Source organism: Centropristis striata, chromosome 8 (genome assembly GCF_030273125.1).
Source record: "Centropristis striata isolate RG_2023a ecotype Rhode Island chromosome 8, C.striata_1.0, whole genome shotgun sequence".
In the NCBI taxonomy this organism is placed as follows: domain Eukaryota; kingdom Metazoa; phylum Chordata; class Actinopteri; order Perciformes; family Serranidae; genus Centropristis; species Centropristis striata.
The window spans coordinates 16,926,014-16,944,009 of record NC_081524.1 but is presented as its reverse complement, the minus strand read 5'-3'; the positions used below and the strand labels follow the sequence as shown (position 1 = coordinate 16,944,009).

At 37.9% G+C, this 17,996-nt stretch overlaps 1 protein-coding gene across 1 annotated transcript in view; it reads right to left on the bottom strand.

The window, feature by feature from the left end:
* cdk14 (cyclin dependent kinase 14) overlaps positions 1-17,465 on the bottom strand; it is a 296,637-nt gene extending 279,172 nt beyond the window's left edge. Inside the window, exons 1-2 of the mRNA XM_059338824.1 lie at positions 17,025-17,465; positions 2,604-2,635 (exon numbers count right to left, since the gene is read on the bottom strand). Coding sequence (XP_059194807.1) covers positions 2,604-2,635; positions 17,025-17,118 — 126 coding nt within the window. The 5' untranslated portion in view covers positions 17,119-17,465. The remainder of the gene's footprint in view (positions 1-2,603; positions 2,636-17,024) is intronic.
* Positions 17,466-17,996: the final 531 nt, after the last annotated feature.

Genomic DNA, 17,996 nt, shown 5'->3' with positions numbered 1-17,996 from the left:
TGATGTCAATGGAGTTTCCGGTGTTTGTTGCCCACTCTTGCATCATTAATAATGGCTTTAATTTCACATTGAGACTCACACTCTCAGATAATTGCTAAATGCAGCTGCGGTCAGTAAGCTCAGTGAGCCGTGCTGCCAGGACCACTGGGGGAATGTCGCTGTTTACACTGGTAGCAAAGGAACTTCTGAGCAGTGGGAGAAGGAGGTTTTCAGGCAAGGGGCGACGGGGGAATACTGAGGAATGTCACCAGTGATGAGTGAGAGGCCATGGAACTGGTTTCAGCAGTCTCTACGGGTTAAATGCAGAGGTTGAACATTTCCCCGGGACTAATAATGGAAAATCTTAAAGAAGGAAAATAAGGAGAGAAAGAGAAGAGAGTGACTGAGTAAAAGGTTTCCAGACACAAATAAATGTTGAAGAAAAGAATTGCATTATGAAACTGGACACAAAAGGGTGTGTCTAAAAACAAGATAAAAACACTAAATCTGAGGGAAATGATCTTGCTGCATGGACAGATAATTTCACTTGACAATATTTCTTAAATTAAGATTGTTTAAATCTAGAAATAAGCATGTTGAACACTTAAAATAAGAAATTAACCATTTATAGGGCACTCCTGGAAATTGAAAATATCAACCCTGGAGTGATATTGGAGGATATTACAAGACTTTTTGCAAAATGTTTCATTTTTATATTGCAAATCGAGGTCAATTGAGTCATTATTATTATGATATGTATTATAGTAAAGAATAACTACCTCAGAAAAGAATAACTACCTCAGATACTTTCAGATTCGAGATTTTGTGAAAAAGACATTCTCCTCATCCCTTGAATTACCACAGAGTGGGTGGATGGATGGGTTATTGGACACGAACCTGACTCTTAAAGGGATGGTTTCTATGCTTTATGTGAATATCCAGAAGGTTGCTTCCCCATCCCTTGATCACATAAAAAGGAAATGGAAGGAAGAGTTAGAGTTGGACATATCGGAGGTTGATTGGAGATGGGCAGGAGAACTAATACACTCTTCTTCTGCATGTGTTAGACACGGATTGATATAGTTTAAGGTGCTACTTCAGACTTCATTTCACAAGGGAGAAACTGGCAAGAATTTATCAGGGAGCAGATCCGACTTGCCCTAGATGTAAGCAGGTGCCAGCCAACTTATGCCACATGTTCTGGTCTTGTCCCAGGCTAAAAGAGTTTTTGGACCAAAATTTTCAAAACCTTCTCATCCATCTATAATAAAAATATAGAGCCTGGTCCTCTGGCAGCCATTTTTGGAGGAAACACAATTAACGATTGCTCAAAGAAAGCAATAGCATTAGCATTAGCAATAGCAATAGCTTCATTGTTGGCCAGGAGATTGATCTTATTTTAACTGGATAAAGGCAGCACCGCCAACTCACAACTAACGATGGGTAGAGGAGGTGATGGCACACCTTAAATTAGAACATCTTAGATTTACTTTGCAGGGCAACACTAAGAGATACTCTAAGGTCTGGCAGCCTTTTATTTTTTATTTTGAACATGAGTTTTCATCTGCTCCAACATAATTGGCAGCTTTTGACCCATATTTGAAGTTACCAAATATGGTTCTTTGCCTGATAAAGGGTTAACTCTTAAAACAAGATAAATTAAAGCTGCAAGCAGCGATGAACTGGCCCGAGCAGAGTGACCTGACAATTATTTGTTTCTTACCAAGATAAAAAAAAAAATTAAGATATAAAAGTGTTAGATAATTTATCTTGTTTTAAGAGCTAATTTCTTAACTTAATACTGAGAGTATTTTTTTTAATATACTGAGAGTAACCACCATGAAGCAGGTGACTAAAGCATGGAAACAATTAAATACACCAAAATTAAGAGCATGGGTATTAACAGCAGAACAAAGTTTAGAGATGGAAAGACTAACTTTTAGAAATAGGGAACAAATACATATTTGGAATAAGTTATACTGTAAAGAAAGGCTGATAAAAACAGTGCAAATTATTTGTTTCTTACCAAGATTATAAAAAAACTTTAGATATAAAAGTGTTAGATAATTTATCTTGTTTTAAGAGTAAATTTCTTATTTTAAGCGTTCAACATGCTTATTTCTAGATTTAATAATCTTAATTTCAGAAATCTTGTCAAGGTGAATTATCTGTCCATGCAGCAAGATCATTTCCCTCAGATTTAGTGTTTTTATCTTGTTTTTAGACACACCTTTTTTGCAGTGTTGAAACAGTTGTGAGATAGCAGTGAAAGGAGTGTGGAGCCCTGGGTATACTCATACAGAGACAATCTGGATTTGGTGGTGTGTCATTTGGCAGGCCAGAGGAGCCCTGTGATGGCGACTGACCCATAGGGACGTCTCTGAGATGAGAGGGAAAACCACCATGCTCCACACATGAATATATTACACACCATATGCACTGACTTACAGCAGGATCCACAGAAAAAAAACATAAATCAACTGCAATGCAGTCCTGACAACATCTGGCCAACGTGACCTTGATGAATATTTTTGTCAAAAATACAGAGTATGAGACTGTAGTATAGCTCTGAAACTGGGCCAGTGATGTCACAAGCTCCCTAAAATCACTTGTTTTCATCCTACCTCATCAAAGCTGCTGTCCTCTTTCTTGAAAGCTGCAAAAGAAGAAAGGAAGAGAGAATCAGACACTGCCTGCATTGACATCTTTTGAAGAATGAACAAAATAAAAATCTAATAGTGGAGATGTAGCACAGCACAGGACCTTACCACTGAAATTTATTCTGAATTAAAGCGTTGTGGGTCTAGGTAAGGATTGAGCTCAAGGGGAGTTCAGGGCAATCCAACACAACTTAATTTTCTCATGGAGTTTTTTCACAGGAGGGCAGAGAGCACCAACAGGAATGGAAACATGGTTAACATATTGTACCCAGGCAGTAGTGGTTGAACAGTACGTGTATTCGTACCAAACCAACACAGTACAGACGTCACGGTACAGTGCATGAATTTACATGGAATACATGGGATAACAATAAATAAAACTTGTGTGCAAAAATTAAATAATGTAATTCGGAACTTCTTTCAAACACACAATTTTCTTACAGACACATAAACTGTACTGCCCTACAAAGTCTAACTGCAGTAACTACACAAAGGGTAAAACTGACAAAAACTGCATTTTTTAACTGGCCAGACAAATGGGCTACAGGTAGGTAAGTGATATGACACTTATTTCTACATGTATTGATGATGTAATATTTATGCTCAAAAATCATGATGAATATTTGACCTTTGACCCCAAAAATGTAGTTGCACTCTGCACTCAGGTTTTGCTGTAAAAAGTTATTTTTTTTATCATTACTTATAGTAATGCAAAAACAGAGTGAAGTAACTACAATGTTGTTGTCTTCTTTCAGCTTTTATATTTTGTTTTCAGTAAATAAATATTTTCAAATTGATTTTTTTAGAAGTGCATTTATAAGTGTTAAACAACTATATTAAAATATTTGTGTATTTTAGACTTAATATTATAAAGAAATGTTATATTTTAGTCTTAATATAATTTGATCTCACTTTTTTACTTCATCACTATCTATATAATAATTTCCCCTTTCACATAAACTTATAATTTCTATTATTTTTATGTTTAGATTAGTATATATATCCAAAGCAGACTGTGGTAAGTGCAATTACTGCTTGGTTTTCAGTTGGATTTTGTGTTTTTTATATAATTATTTCTCTGAAATAAAGCAAAATTGAAATCTAAAACTTTGTCACAAGATAAAACAGACATCAAGGAGTTCATTTTTAGTTAAAACTCAATTTTGACCAAAAATGTAGTTACTGCAGTTAGGCTTAGGGCAGTGTAGCTCCGCCTTATTTCTGAAGTTATTGATTGCCGTGTAGACAGCCGAGCTCCGTCGATGTACGCTACAGTTTTTTGAGTTAGACAGTCAGATAACGGAGGAGTATGGCAAGTGGTGGAGACCCTCAAGAGTCAGAGCAGTGGTTCCCAAACGGTGTGCCACAGCATCCGGTCCGGATGTGGCGTGGGATTTTGTAACAGCCACACACTATGAATGCAGTAAACAACAATACAAAACATTGTTGCGCGGTGTGGCTGTTGGCCACGCAGTCAGCTACTATATTAGGTTATATTATTTGAAATTCTAATAAAATAGTTTTGATTAACAAGTTGCGATTCACTACAGCGTATACATTTTACACTCCTCTTTACTTCGAAACAATGCCAGTATGGTAATAGAGAAATGTGCCCTTCTGTCTATATCAGAAAGAAAGAAAAAAACTCTGTCTCACTCACACACAATAGACTGTGACTTCTGTATACCATTCCACCCTACCACGCAGCAATGTTAACTATCATGGGCATGGGCAAAAAAACCCCAGAGACATTTGAAATTCTTGTAAGCAGAGCGTAATTTTTCAGATTTGAACACATTCCACTCTTTCGTTCACTCGTACACAGCAAGCATTGATTAAATTGATGTTTTACTGCAATGTCGCAATTAATGAACACTCTAATTCACTCAAATTCAGGTGACATTAACAACATGACAATGTTTTTACAAGAAATTAGCTTGAGGTACAACATTGGTTTGGTATTTATTTAAAACGAAAGATAAGAGCAAAGGACATTTATTTTTTTAATATACTGAGAGTAAACGCCATGAAGCAGGTGACTAAAGCATGGAAACAATTAAATACACCAAAATTAAGAGCATGAGTATTAACAGCAGAACAAACTTTAGAGATGGAAAGACTAACTTTTAGAAATAGGGAACAAATACATATTTGGAATAAGTTATACTGTAAAGAAAGGCTGATAAAAACAGTGGAAATATTAAAGGATATGAACAAATTAAGGAGATGAACTAAATGGTCCCCACCCAAACACTAACACTCCATGCACACACACACACACAGGTAAATTAACACGCATACATGCACCACCCCTTATTTTCCCATTAGTTTATTTTAGTTTATTCTATTATTTTATTATTATTATTATTATTATTATTATTTTCTTTTTTGCTTGTTTGTTTATTTCTTTTCTTTGAGATCCTCATTTGGGAAATACTAGTTTGCCTCGTATATATGTTTGTCTGTTTACCTTACGGTTTGTTATTTGCTTTATGAATATATACCTGGAAAAAAGGGGAAAAAATGCAAGGTACAATATTGCAAAGAAAACGAAATGACTGATTATGTTTGTGAAGGTAAGAACCCTTGCAAGAAAGTATAGAAGAAATTAGCTTGAAAGAGTAATCATTGCTGGGGGGCTTGTGAACAAACATGGCCCATTGTAGGTCAATTATACCAAAAACGCAAAGCAAAAAGTCAAAATAAGGTATAATACTAATATGGACCAGATGTCTCGGCAATACAGATAATATGGTCTGTCTTCATCAGCAAAATGCAGTCTTAGTCAAGACAACAGTTTTAACCACAGGCAGCATTTAAAATATTACTCCGGTAATGCTAAAACAAGCTCACTGCAGTTTATAATAGATCTTTTGACAGCAGCCATGTGGGAAATTGGACCGTGGAGCTGCTCACACTGCAGACAACCGACCAGCATTTCTGAACGGCCAGATATCCAACCTATCATCTTTAATTAGTCTAGTAATTAATCCGATGCCATGACCCCCATCGAACAGTACGTGAGAACTCAACTGGTAGAAATTTTGGCACAGCTCTAGCCAGAACCAACCAATTCAACATTAAAATCTGGCTTTATATGCAATGTCTGCCACGCTTTCCACAACATTTCAACACGAGCAGATTTATTTCTTTTGATGTCACACTGTACAGATGTCATTCACACCTGGCTGAGGCCTGATCAGTGAGGCTAATCTGTATTCTGCATGTATTAACACTTGCACTAATATGTGTTCATTGTCTATCATTATCCAGTAGGTTCACCAGATATTGTACTGATATACAGTACATATTAGGGCTGCACAATTAATCGAATTTTAATCATGATCACGATTTTGTCCACCACGATTAAATTAACCTGATCGTCTGCGATATTTCCATTTTAAATTGCGGTTCTCCTGCATATCTAATCACTTTCTACACCAGTAGTCCACCAACCAATTTTTACGATAATAACGTACATTTTGTTTTAGCATTAAGAGTTGATTTCTGGATACTCCCATAAATCCACCCCTTGCACCTCCACGGTCCAAATATGGTCCCTCCTGGTTTCAAAAAACATTGATGGCGATGGACGTAACGGCAAACTCAATGCTTCAAACAGGCAGTCCACAAACCAATTGGTGACATCCATTATTCATATACAGTAGGGGTGTGACGAGATCTCACAGGATTAAACTTGACGATATTTCTCATTGCGTTAAAAATCTGTCTGGCGAGATTTGTGAGCTATCCAAACTTCCATTTGTGACCTGAAGGAGGGGAAGCAGCAAGCAGCCAGAATGAAGTCACAGGGGCCGGCGGCTCCTTAAGAAGAGTAAAGAACAAATCGAAGCATCACAGTCCTCCTGCAGCAGTCTCTCCCAGCTGCAGAGCTGGAGTCTGCAAATTGCTAACAGGCTAGCAGTTAGCTCTGTAGCAGTACAGTGTGTATGTGCTGCTGCTGCAGGAGGTGTTCACTTAGCGATCTCTGTTTGTTTACAACAAGCACCAGACACTCTGTGCACAGTAAGCGATTAGATTAGATTAGATTAGATTCAACTTTATTGTCATTGAACAGAGTACAAGTACTAGGACAACGAAATGTAGTTTAGCATCTAACCAGAAGTGCAGAGTAGTAAAGTGCAAGGTATTTACATATAAACACAGAGTATAGATATAGTGCAGGTATGAATTTGAATATGCTATAGGATATATACAGTGAATGAATATGTTGTATAAATATATACAGTAAAGAATGAACAGTAAAGCAGCAGTGCAGGTAGATGAATGGATGGTAATAAATAGTCATAAATAGTCAAAAACAGTCATTTATGCTCGTTAATTCAAGATCAATATGTTTATGATCAGCGGAGACTGATATGTATATATATATACTGTGCATAATTAGCCATGCTGCTATGTTTTGATCAGCATGTATTGTGTGCACAGTTAGCGACGGCGGCCACAGTTGCTTCTCATGTGTTTAATCTGTCGCTTATGTGATCACGGTCGAAACTGTCGCTAAGCCATTACGCAACAATAGAAATCCATACGTCACCTCCAGAGTCTCTAAATCCCTCTGGGGGCCTTTTTGTAACGGAGACACGCAGAGTGAGCGGCCATTTGAGAGGGCGTGGCCTGAGACTTTCCTGGTGGCCACTTTCCCCCTAAAGGAAACACGGCTCATATTGTTTGCACTTGAAAAAAAGAAAGAAATATTTTATTTTAACTTTAATACATTTTAGTTTTAGTTTCAATTTGTGGAAGAAGAAGTTTATTAAAAGCTCATGCTTACATCATGCATGTAGAGAGTTAAAATAAAACTTTCAAAATTTCAAAATGTATGTGCAACTCTGTTAAATAAGTCTGTTGGTCCAGTCATGTATTGTGTCAATGTAGTTTTTTTCTTAACCCATAAGAACCCAGACCCATTTATCCTTAAAAGAAAATTATGGGGGATATACCACAGACCAAGTGGACCACATAGACCACATTTATGATGTTTTTTTTAATTCTACCCCTAAATGTCAAAGATCTGTGATGTGACATATAAGTTGCATTGGGCGTTCATGGTATTTATTTTTATATTTGTTATTTTAATATAAATAAACTTGACACCTTTTCTGCTCACAGAAACACAAATTTGCCTTTTGCTATGCATCTCCACAACATATATTAAAATTGTGACAATAACAACAAATTATTTTTCAGATTTGGTTTTAAGTAACAAAATAATAATAAATCAAGAATAAATGAAAACAAATAAACTCTGATGGGGTTAAATGCAATACAGGACACCCTATTAACGGATTAGAATAGTAAAATGGGTTTAAATTTAGCCTTGTAACAAAAAATACGATTTTTTTAGATTTCTGTTTCCAGTCACAGCCACATTTTGAAGAAGTCACTTCTTGTCACAGTCACATTACCACCACACCAGGGTGTTGAGTATGTGTCACTTAGGGATTTAATGAGTTAATGTGAAGCATAAAGCTGAATATGGGAGATTCTAGAAGATTTAAAGGGTTTGTTACAACCGTGTCACCGTGGGTTCTTATGGGTTAAAATCTTGTCTTGTCTCGTCTCGTGAGCTGAGTGTATCGTCACACCCTAATATACAGTCTATGGTGTTACCACAATCCTTCAAAAAGTATTCAAAAAAATGTATTGTTATTTATTACATCTACATCCACAATGATAATTCACTGTGCTCCTCACATTGATAGCAGAGGAACCAGTGTTGCACTTAGCATCAATATCCTTCATATTTATGAGAAGAAGGTAATAAACCGTTTGTTTCTGCAGCTTTGATTTCCAAATCACTCTCATAGCTCAAGAGGCTTGTGGAGAACATTATTAATAGGCAAATGATGATTTTCAGTTATTAACGCCTCATGATGATTATGTTGCCTAATGAGAAAGGCAGTACAGACGGCAGAGGACAGAGTGCTCTGGGGCTGCTTTGTGGTAAAATTACTTTTTTCTGTCATAAAGAGTGTTTGGAAGCATTGTCAGGCCAGCCACTGAGCCGTTAAACTGCTGCTTCCTTCTTCTTAGAGGGTGAGTAAACACACATTCCCCAAAGACTTCCCAAACACTCCAGACAGCTTAACCACACCGCAAATCCACACTCAATACAATGGATTAGACTGCAGGTAGACAATACATCTTTGGCACTGACTGACATCACTGGACATGAAACACATCTTACATTGTTAAGTGAAATGTTTGGAATTAAAATAATCTTTACATTTTTAAATGTGAATTCAAAGAAGATTTCCAATGTTTTGGGGGAAAATGTAATTGAATACAAAAGACTGTCATTTCAACTTTCAACTATTTTTCCAAATTTTCATTTAGGTGTACTAAATGTACAACTACTGTAGCTGAACAAATTAATAAAATAATTAAATATTAATTAATATTGCATATTAAATTGCAAATATTTTCTAGATATTAATCTTCAGGTCTGCACATAGATTCATATATAGAATTATCACAAATGTAACTTGTTTCTAAATGTTGATGATGAAAAAAGTTATCTAAACTAAACTATGTTTATATAATCTAATTCATATGTATGTGTCATAATATTAAAAAGTGCCATTCCATTTAAGACTAGGTTCCCTTTTTAGTCCTGGCAACTGGGAAATTCCAAATGCCAGTCCTGGGATTCGAACCTTGACCTTCTGCAACAGGGCAACAAGCATCTGATACAATTCATGTTCGACTATGTCCAATATTAAATTGAAGACTGCCAATGATACAGTAAAAAGCTTTAACCACTTAAACTTACGTTAACATTAGCTGTCTTCCCGGCTCACGCCACCATTAATACAATTTTGTATGCATATCCGTCCCTCCTCCTCCTTCGCTAGCTAGATTGTATTGTGAAGAGATTACAACTGGAAGCACGGATATTAATCAGAACTCTGTGTTTATCCTTCAACAACAGCCTTTTTCAAGGCTTTCCGCAGGTGGGTGGATTGGTCCATGGAGTGTTGACAGAACACCTGAACAATGCCACTGTATTTAAGGAACTTCAAATACTGTGCAAAACGAGCTACTGGACTGATCCGACAATTTGATTTTCAAAGTTGGAAACTTTCCATGGGAATTAACGTGAATTTGCTTTATTTGCTTAATATGCTTTATTTTTTTGATGGCGTTCTTGGCTTTTTAAAAAAAATGCTCTAGCTCTAGCAATAGTAATTGAGTGTGTTTTCAGCCCATTGTTGAGAAAAGACCGCCATATACTGGGCTCAATAAATAAAGCAAATGGTCCAGGAAGCTTCGTTGTCCCTTCACTAGCTATTCCTCAATCACATGCACATAGCACACTGCTTACTGCAGGGCTATTGGGACCACGCCCCCTACATGCAGTGTGCATTCCTACATCACATCATGTTCATATTTTGAATGGGACTTTTTGGAGATTTTTGGAGGGGGGGATTAGTAATAATTAACTCAACTTTCATGTTTTTGTTGTTCAAATTAAGTTCTACTTGGAAAGTATCTGGAATTTTACCCCAAAATTTTCAACCCTATGCAGGAGCGACGTAATCTTGCACGCTCTCTTTCACTGTCTCCACTTCGGCCTCTCTACTAAATTAACACTGTAATTCGCTCTGCACACACACACAAGTGTGTGTGTGTGTGCGTGTGTGTGTGTGTGTGGAGAGGACAGAGACATTAGCGCACCCAGAAATCACAGCAAACTTGGGAAATAATTTTCAGCATAGTTTCTGTTTCCAATCATTCAGCTCACTTACGACTCATCGACGTGCGTTACATAAATCAACGTATTTACCTAATAGATGAGGTTGATGCGTTGGCCAACCCTACTTAATATGAATCTCTAGCTTCATTCCTACCAAACAGTTATGAGAGCGGTACACATCTTCTGATCTATCTCTAAAACAATGAGGATTTTTGAAAGATTTTACCCATGACAGTATTTCACTTGCAAAGAGACAATCACTAGTTGTGGGCATTAATGCCACATTCTACATATACATGTTAAAACCAACCAGTGCTGGAAATATGTGCTACTATACATTTATTTTGAAAACTCTTCAGAAAAACATCCAATAATTATCCCTTATTTGTGCTGAAGGAAAGCGTTAGCGGCACTTGGTGAAGCATGTCAAAGCATTTACATTTTGACGCTGCTGAGATGCTGTCAGAGCAGTCTCTCACTGCAAATGATCTTTATACTATATTTATTTCCAGAGCACATACAGATAATAACACAATCAGAAGGAAATGAGAAGAAGGAGATGTCAAATGATAGAGGAAAAAGAAGACTGTTTTGCCCAAACTCACTGCAGAAAAAGAAAATGACAAAAAAAATCCACTTCTGCCTTAAAACCCACAACATCTCATTACTGCTTCTACAGGTATTCATACTGTATCTTCCACTTGAAGGATTTGTCTTTTGATCAAAGCTATGAGGATAGCATTAAGAAGCCAAACCGTCCCAGAGAGAAGATGTTTTCAATGGTAAATTAACATCAGAGATGTGCTGATAAATCCACTTAAAGTACCTTCCCCCAATGTTTTATCTGCAGAAGAGTGGTAGCTTTCTACTGAGCACAAAAGCTCCTCTCCAGGAACGCTTATTTCATTGTCACATCAGTAGAAATCCTTTCTCATTCTTAAGAAACATATTTTACATGTGAAAACAGTTTATGTCCACTTTTAGGATGTTTTTTTAAAGATCGAAGTCCAAACACCTGAAAAACTACAAACAACAAAATAAATCTTGCATGACAAAGGGTCGATTTTGTACGGACCGCCTATAGATTGCTACCTATTAACCAGATAACAAGTTTCTCCTGAGGCAAAGGGGTGCGATGGTGTAGGATGGGAACATGCCACTTAATGGCTCATCCACATCTTAAAACGGCAGCCACATGAGGGCTGTTTCCACTACTGGGCAATACCCGGAATGAGACACCCCTAATTTGAATACGAGCAGTCCGGAGCCGGCTTTTGTCGGGACTTTTTTAGTCCCTGTTGAAGAGCAGGGTCTTTTTTCTCCCCTGAAAACAGCCTGGTTACTGATTGGATAGATCGCTAAGCAGGGTGTGACATAGTACTCTACACGACAACAACACACGCCATTTGTAAAAGCCGGCAAAGCAGTGTTGCCAATTTAGCAACTTTGTTGCTGAATTTAGCGCCTTTTCAGACCCCCTTAGCGACTATTTTAAAAAAAGCGACTGAAGACAAATCCAGCAACTTCTTACTTTTCTTAACGAACCTCCGCCCCCGCAGCCAGAGGCTTGTTAAGAAGATTAAGAACGAGTCGAAGCGGCACAGTCCTCCTGCAGCAGTCTCCCCCAGCTGCAGAGCCAGAGGGGATGTTAACCCCTTAGCGTCCAGTCTGCAAATTGCTAACAGGCTAACAGTTAGCTCTGTAGCAGTACAGTGTGTATGTGCTGCTGCTACAGGAGGTGTTCACTTGGCGATCTCTGTTTGTTTGCAAGAAGCACCAGACACTCTGTGCACAGTTGGCCATGCCCTTAATTCACAATCACTATGTTTATGATCAGTGGAGACTCTGTGCATAATTAGCCATGCTGCTTTCAGCTGCAGACATTGTGCACAGTTAGCGACGGTTAAACCCATACGTCACCTCCGGAGTCTCTAAATCCCTCTGGGGGCTAATTTGTAATGGAGACACACAGAGTGAGAGGACTTTTGAGAGGGCGTGGCCTGAGACTTTCCTGGTGGCCACTTTTCCCCCTAGTGGAAAAATTTCAGACATTGTAAAACTAATTAAACCTATTTCCTCCACATTTTATGCTCGATTGACACCCAACTTGCTACACACCCCCATATTAGCTTATCACAGACATTTATTGGTATCTGCGTATAGTTATCTGATGTGGACTGACATGAAAACTTTTTTTGTAGAACATAAAGCAATGCTTGAGGTGACTTAGACATGGTGTCATCATCACATTGTGTAGGACAAATAAAATGTTCTTTCCTCTAAAGATGGCTGAAAAGCGTCAGGAAAGAGAAGTAAGGTTTGGGACCACTTCTAAATGGATGGTGATGTAATACACTGAATGTACAGCGTATACCAATATATAAAAATGTTCTTCTTTAAGAATGTTGTTTGTTTAAAAAAAAAAAAAAACAACTTTGAGTACCTTTGCAGAGTCATATCTGTGCATAATCTGTGAACAATCCACATAGAAAAGATCTATTGAAGCACAAAAAAAAATCAGCCATCATGTTGGTCCTTGGTGACTTTTTCCCTCTAAAGTTGGTATCTGTGTCAGTATCAAGAAATATCATATCGGTCGGGTTCTACAAACAACCCAGACTGATATTTATGTCGTCAAAAATCCAATGTTCATCAAAATTTTGATGTTACTGTAGATGTGTTGTGGTAAATTGCAGAATTTAATCTTGGAGTCAAGGCCACATGTCCCTTTTTGATAGGACCACAGGATATTTATTTGATTTTTGATATACTTTGAATAAAAATGTATTAAAGGGGGTTTAAAATGTCCCAGCATTTTCATATTGCCCATGTGGGGCTTTCTTCATGCTCTTGAAAAAACAACATGCCACCTGCACATAGAGTTGTTATGATTCCGACACCACAGTATCGGAAATTGCTCCGATACTGCCGAAAATGCTGGCATCGGTATTGTGATCCGAGCACATGGATTTGTTAGCAGAATCCACCACAGAAATTACAAGAAGACTGTCAAAATGAGATGCCTTAAATAAAACATAGAAGAACCCTTATTCTCCTTTACAATAATTCTCTAAAATATACAATGATTCAGATGGAATAGTGGCATAAGAATGTGAGAGAGACACCAAATTTAGGCTTTTAGGGCAAAAAGGGTTCTCTGGGGGTTTGATTTATTTATATAAGTTGCTGTTGCACTACTGTTTTGTATACTAATAAATGGCTTGAATCTGCTGTATTACCACAATGATAATCATATCATAGTCATGCAGGTGTAGGATGATATTTTTTTATAACATACTGGTATCGGATCGGTACTTGGTATCGGCTGATACCCACAGCACAAGTATCTAAATCGGTATCGGGAGGAAAAAATGGTATCAGAACATTTCTACCTGCACATTTACATGACGAACATATGAACGAGTCAGTTCCTGAGGGTCAAACCAGGGCTCGAAAAGGTTAAGAAATCCTGCATCAGTCCACTAATCAGGTTTGAAGCATCCCAAATGCATCATGCCATAATCTGACACGTGATGCAGCCCTGCCCACTGGGACCAGTTGGATCAACACTGTTACAAGGACATAAACAATAAAACTGGCCCTTGACTGTGCTTTGTTAAAGCATCCGAGAAGGGCAAGAGCTTGATTGTGCTCAGATGTGTCGATTTAGATGGAGGGAAAGATGGCCAATAGGAGATGAGCGTCAGCACAGCACAAAAGTCAATGCCAATCTTTCTTCTCTCCCAACATCGACCCAAACTCACTTGTGTTCATTTCTCATCTTCTCTTCTAGGCTGCATCCAGCTATTCATTCTCTACACACACTGCTTCTAAGGCCACTGAACTGAAAATCTCTGCCATGCTTCTGTGTGTGTGTGTGTGTGTGTGTGTAGGAGAGGGAGAGAAAGAAAAATGATATGAGGAAAGACGGTTGCACCTTGACAACCAGTGACATTAGTGAGTGTGCGTGAGGATTTTGTTCACAGAGTCACATACTAGGCTACTTTAGTAGCAGAGCATTCATTATTGGATAAAAAGTCAATTTAAAACTAGGAGTGAAAAGAGACGATAATGATGACAATGCTGATGCAGGGATTTAACTTTAGGCTACGTTTACATGATGACGGTCTGAACAGAAGACGCAAAAATGGCGTCATTCCGTGTTTAGACGGGCATTTTCAGGAGGAAATCTGCTGCATACGGTGACGCTAAAGTGTGTGAATGTGATTGGGTATGCATGCCAGGCGGCATCACTTAAAGCCATAAGACCATCTTTGGGCATGTGGAAGTTTTAACACCACGCATTTTCATCAGCTACTCCTTCCACAAAGTTATCCACCATCACTAGATCTCCCAGGTCTCGTCCAAAGCCGTCTGGCTCGCCTCCCACCAATTGGTGCAACCAAAATGTGATAGAGGTAATTACAGATCCTTCTCTGTTCACTAATACTATCTGTACATATCCTGTACATTTGGTGGAAAGACTCCTATAAGTTTATTAGAGCTGCCAGAGCAGCTTGAAGGTCCCACGCATGGAAATAATCCCACATGTTTGTTTATTTCCCTGTACTGGCACATGTATGTGACGTAAACGCATACGTGACGTGAGCAGATCTGAGCAGAGTTTTGTGTCTTGGCAGTGTAGACGGACACGCTACGGTGGAGCGAATTACAGTTTAACACTCTGGAGGCTGGTTTCAGATTTTTGCGCTTTTAAGCCCCAAAAACGCTGTAACTGTCTAAACAAAAGGCACTTCCCATAAAATATTTTGTCTTTTTTACCCGCAAGTTTCCTTGTGTAAACGGGGCCTTAGTTTGCACAAAACCATCACCCACATTTTCACAACATTACTATGAATCAGAGGCATACTGACTTATTGTTATAGTCCAATTTCATAGAATACTGAAAAGATTATTTCATAAATCAACGAGCCAATTAACAGATCACTACTGCCAACAATTTTGATATTCAATTAATCGTTTCAGACTTTTTTTTAAGTCAGAATTTAATGCGGTTTTGGCAACCAAACAATCTGAATAAGTCAAGCTGGACTCTGTATTAACTTTTTAGTATATTTTACATTCATGGTATAAAAGGCCTCACCTAGAGCTCAGAGAAACTGGAATCTATTGGTTCTATAGCTGCAGCCATTATTTTATTCTGTATATCAGAATTGGCAGACATGTCCAACAATAAGCAACATGATGCCCAATATAGTACATATCTCGATCACAATCATTTATTTTAGAATTACATTTAAAGCTGGACTCTGCCAGTATGAGTATATAAATAAATAAATGTATTCATTTATTATTTATTTATTTAATAAAAGAAAGGGGAGAAGAAGAAAAAAAGAAAGAAAAAGAAAAAGGGCTCTCAGTCACAGTCACCTCCAGCTGTCATATCAAAGTAAAATTTGAAATATCCTCCCTCCTGTCCTGAGCATTAGTGCAGCAGGATAGTGTTGAGGCTCAGGGAGAGATTTTGCTGACTTTGACAAAAGAAGATTGAATTACCTTGTAGCAACACCTACTTATGTTATGTCTCCATTTTGTGAAATATTTCATTACTATTACTGATTTCAGATGCCATTTAGTTTCTTCATCTTAAGTGATAGTAAAATGAATATGTGGGACAGTTGTCACCTTGAGTTAAAGGAAACTCTAATGGTAGTTTTTCACTTTCTGAAGACCTTCTTCATAAAGTATTACTATTAACTGACTCTGATTAAGGTTCTGGTCGTCATAGCTTCACATCCTTTACCGTAAAAAGAAAAATTCTAAACTGATAGAAAAAGACATACATGTTTCGGTAACACTTTACAATAATCATCTAAGTGATGTTTATAGATGGTTTATAAACCATTTATTAACCATTTACAAAGTGCTATATACATATTTAATCTTTAAATGTTTTCAACCAATTTCTTAAAGGTATATGAATCATTTCTAAATCATTTACATACTTAATATTGTGTTAAAAATGTTATTATGAGTGCAAAACTGTGAATAAACTAATAATTATAATTTAATTGTTTGTCAATGGTAAAGTAACTATCAATTACATGAATATACCATCTATTTGCCATTTATAAATGATAGTTCAACATTAAAAAATTATCTATTGACCATTCTAAATGGCATATATACGGTTTATAAATGATGATAAAACTTTAATAAACTATCTGTTTACCATTTATGAATGGTCTATTTACCATGTATAAATGATGGTAATTGTAAAGTGTTACCTATGTTTCTCCAGATAACTTTGACTTTATGCTGAGGTCAAGCACATACATGAGAATCTCATACATGATGCATACAATGATGCTTTTGATGATGATGACTCTGTAAAGCTATAATGATGATGATAAACGGAAACAATGTGACCTTATTGGAACAGAGCACATTCCATCTGTTTTTCCTTCAAACATATTTCCTCATCACTCTTTATGAACTTAACAGAATTTACTATGAGTCTCTAAAAAAGACAAAAAAGGAGTGGAAAAGGAAATGAAGACAAGTTGATGTAGTTTTTCCATGGCTGCTAACCCCAACTGTGGGCAGACATCACCTCAGCAGAAAGGAGCAGCCTGCTGCTGCCGCTGGAGACATTTCTCTGCTCACACTTTGCACAAAGGGCTGGAAAATGAAAAAACACTCACCAATACTCCTGAAACTCTCGGACAAAGTTCTCCTCAACTTTTTCATTTTGCCCATTTTCTCCGGGGGCTGGGATGCTGGCATCAGGTCGCACATTTTTCCAGCGAGTTTGTGAGCGGACTGGCAGCGGAGTGGCTCTGGTCTGAAGCGGGGAAGGAGGACCGGCTCAGTCAGCCCTGCGGGGCTCTTCAGCCAGCTGCAGCGCGCTGGCAAACAGGAAACGGAGCCTCAACGGCTTTCACTTCTCTCATCAACTAGTAACAACAAATGGCTTCTTGATATGTTCTCAAGAATGCAACTACATTCCCAAAGAGGCAACACAAGTCTGAAACAAAGACATCCAAACTGGAAGCCGTGCGTAATTTGCGTAATTTCCGTGCGTCTTTTTTTTGGTTGAGAAGCTATAAATTACAGCGAGCTCTGACTTGGTTCTTTCTTCTCTCAGCGTCGCAGTCGCTCCCTACTGCACCGCAATCTAGATGTCATTTTTGGGATTCTCTCTCTGGTTTCGACCCCAGACCCCGCCCTGGATGCGAGGATTGGAGAACTCCCGTGGAGCACCGCGTTACTATTTGTCCCAGAGACTGGCCGTCAAAGAGCTAGTACCGCCCTGTAATGTGTTGCAGGAGGAGGAATATTTTCATGGGGAACTAGAACCTTGAGACTGCTACCCTCTGCAAGACCCTGACACTGTTCAGGCTGAGGTATTCCCCAAACTTCAGCTTCATCTGTCCTTTTATACATTTCCCATGTGAATAATTATAGCTGTTTGATCTTTCACACTACATAATAAAAAAAAACAACAGATTACCTGAGCTCTGTTGTGATCTGTGTTTAATATGTTTTGTTACAATAAAATCCTAAAAATCTCAATTGAGGCTGGTGATGTACACAATCAGATTGAGTTATCCTCCTCTACATCTTTATTTCTATGGAGTCTTGGGCTATTTTGTCCATGTTTGAATCCTTTTCAT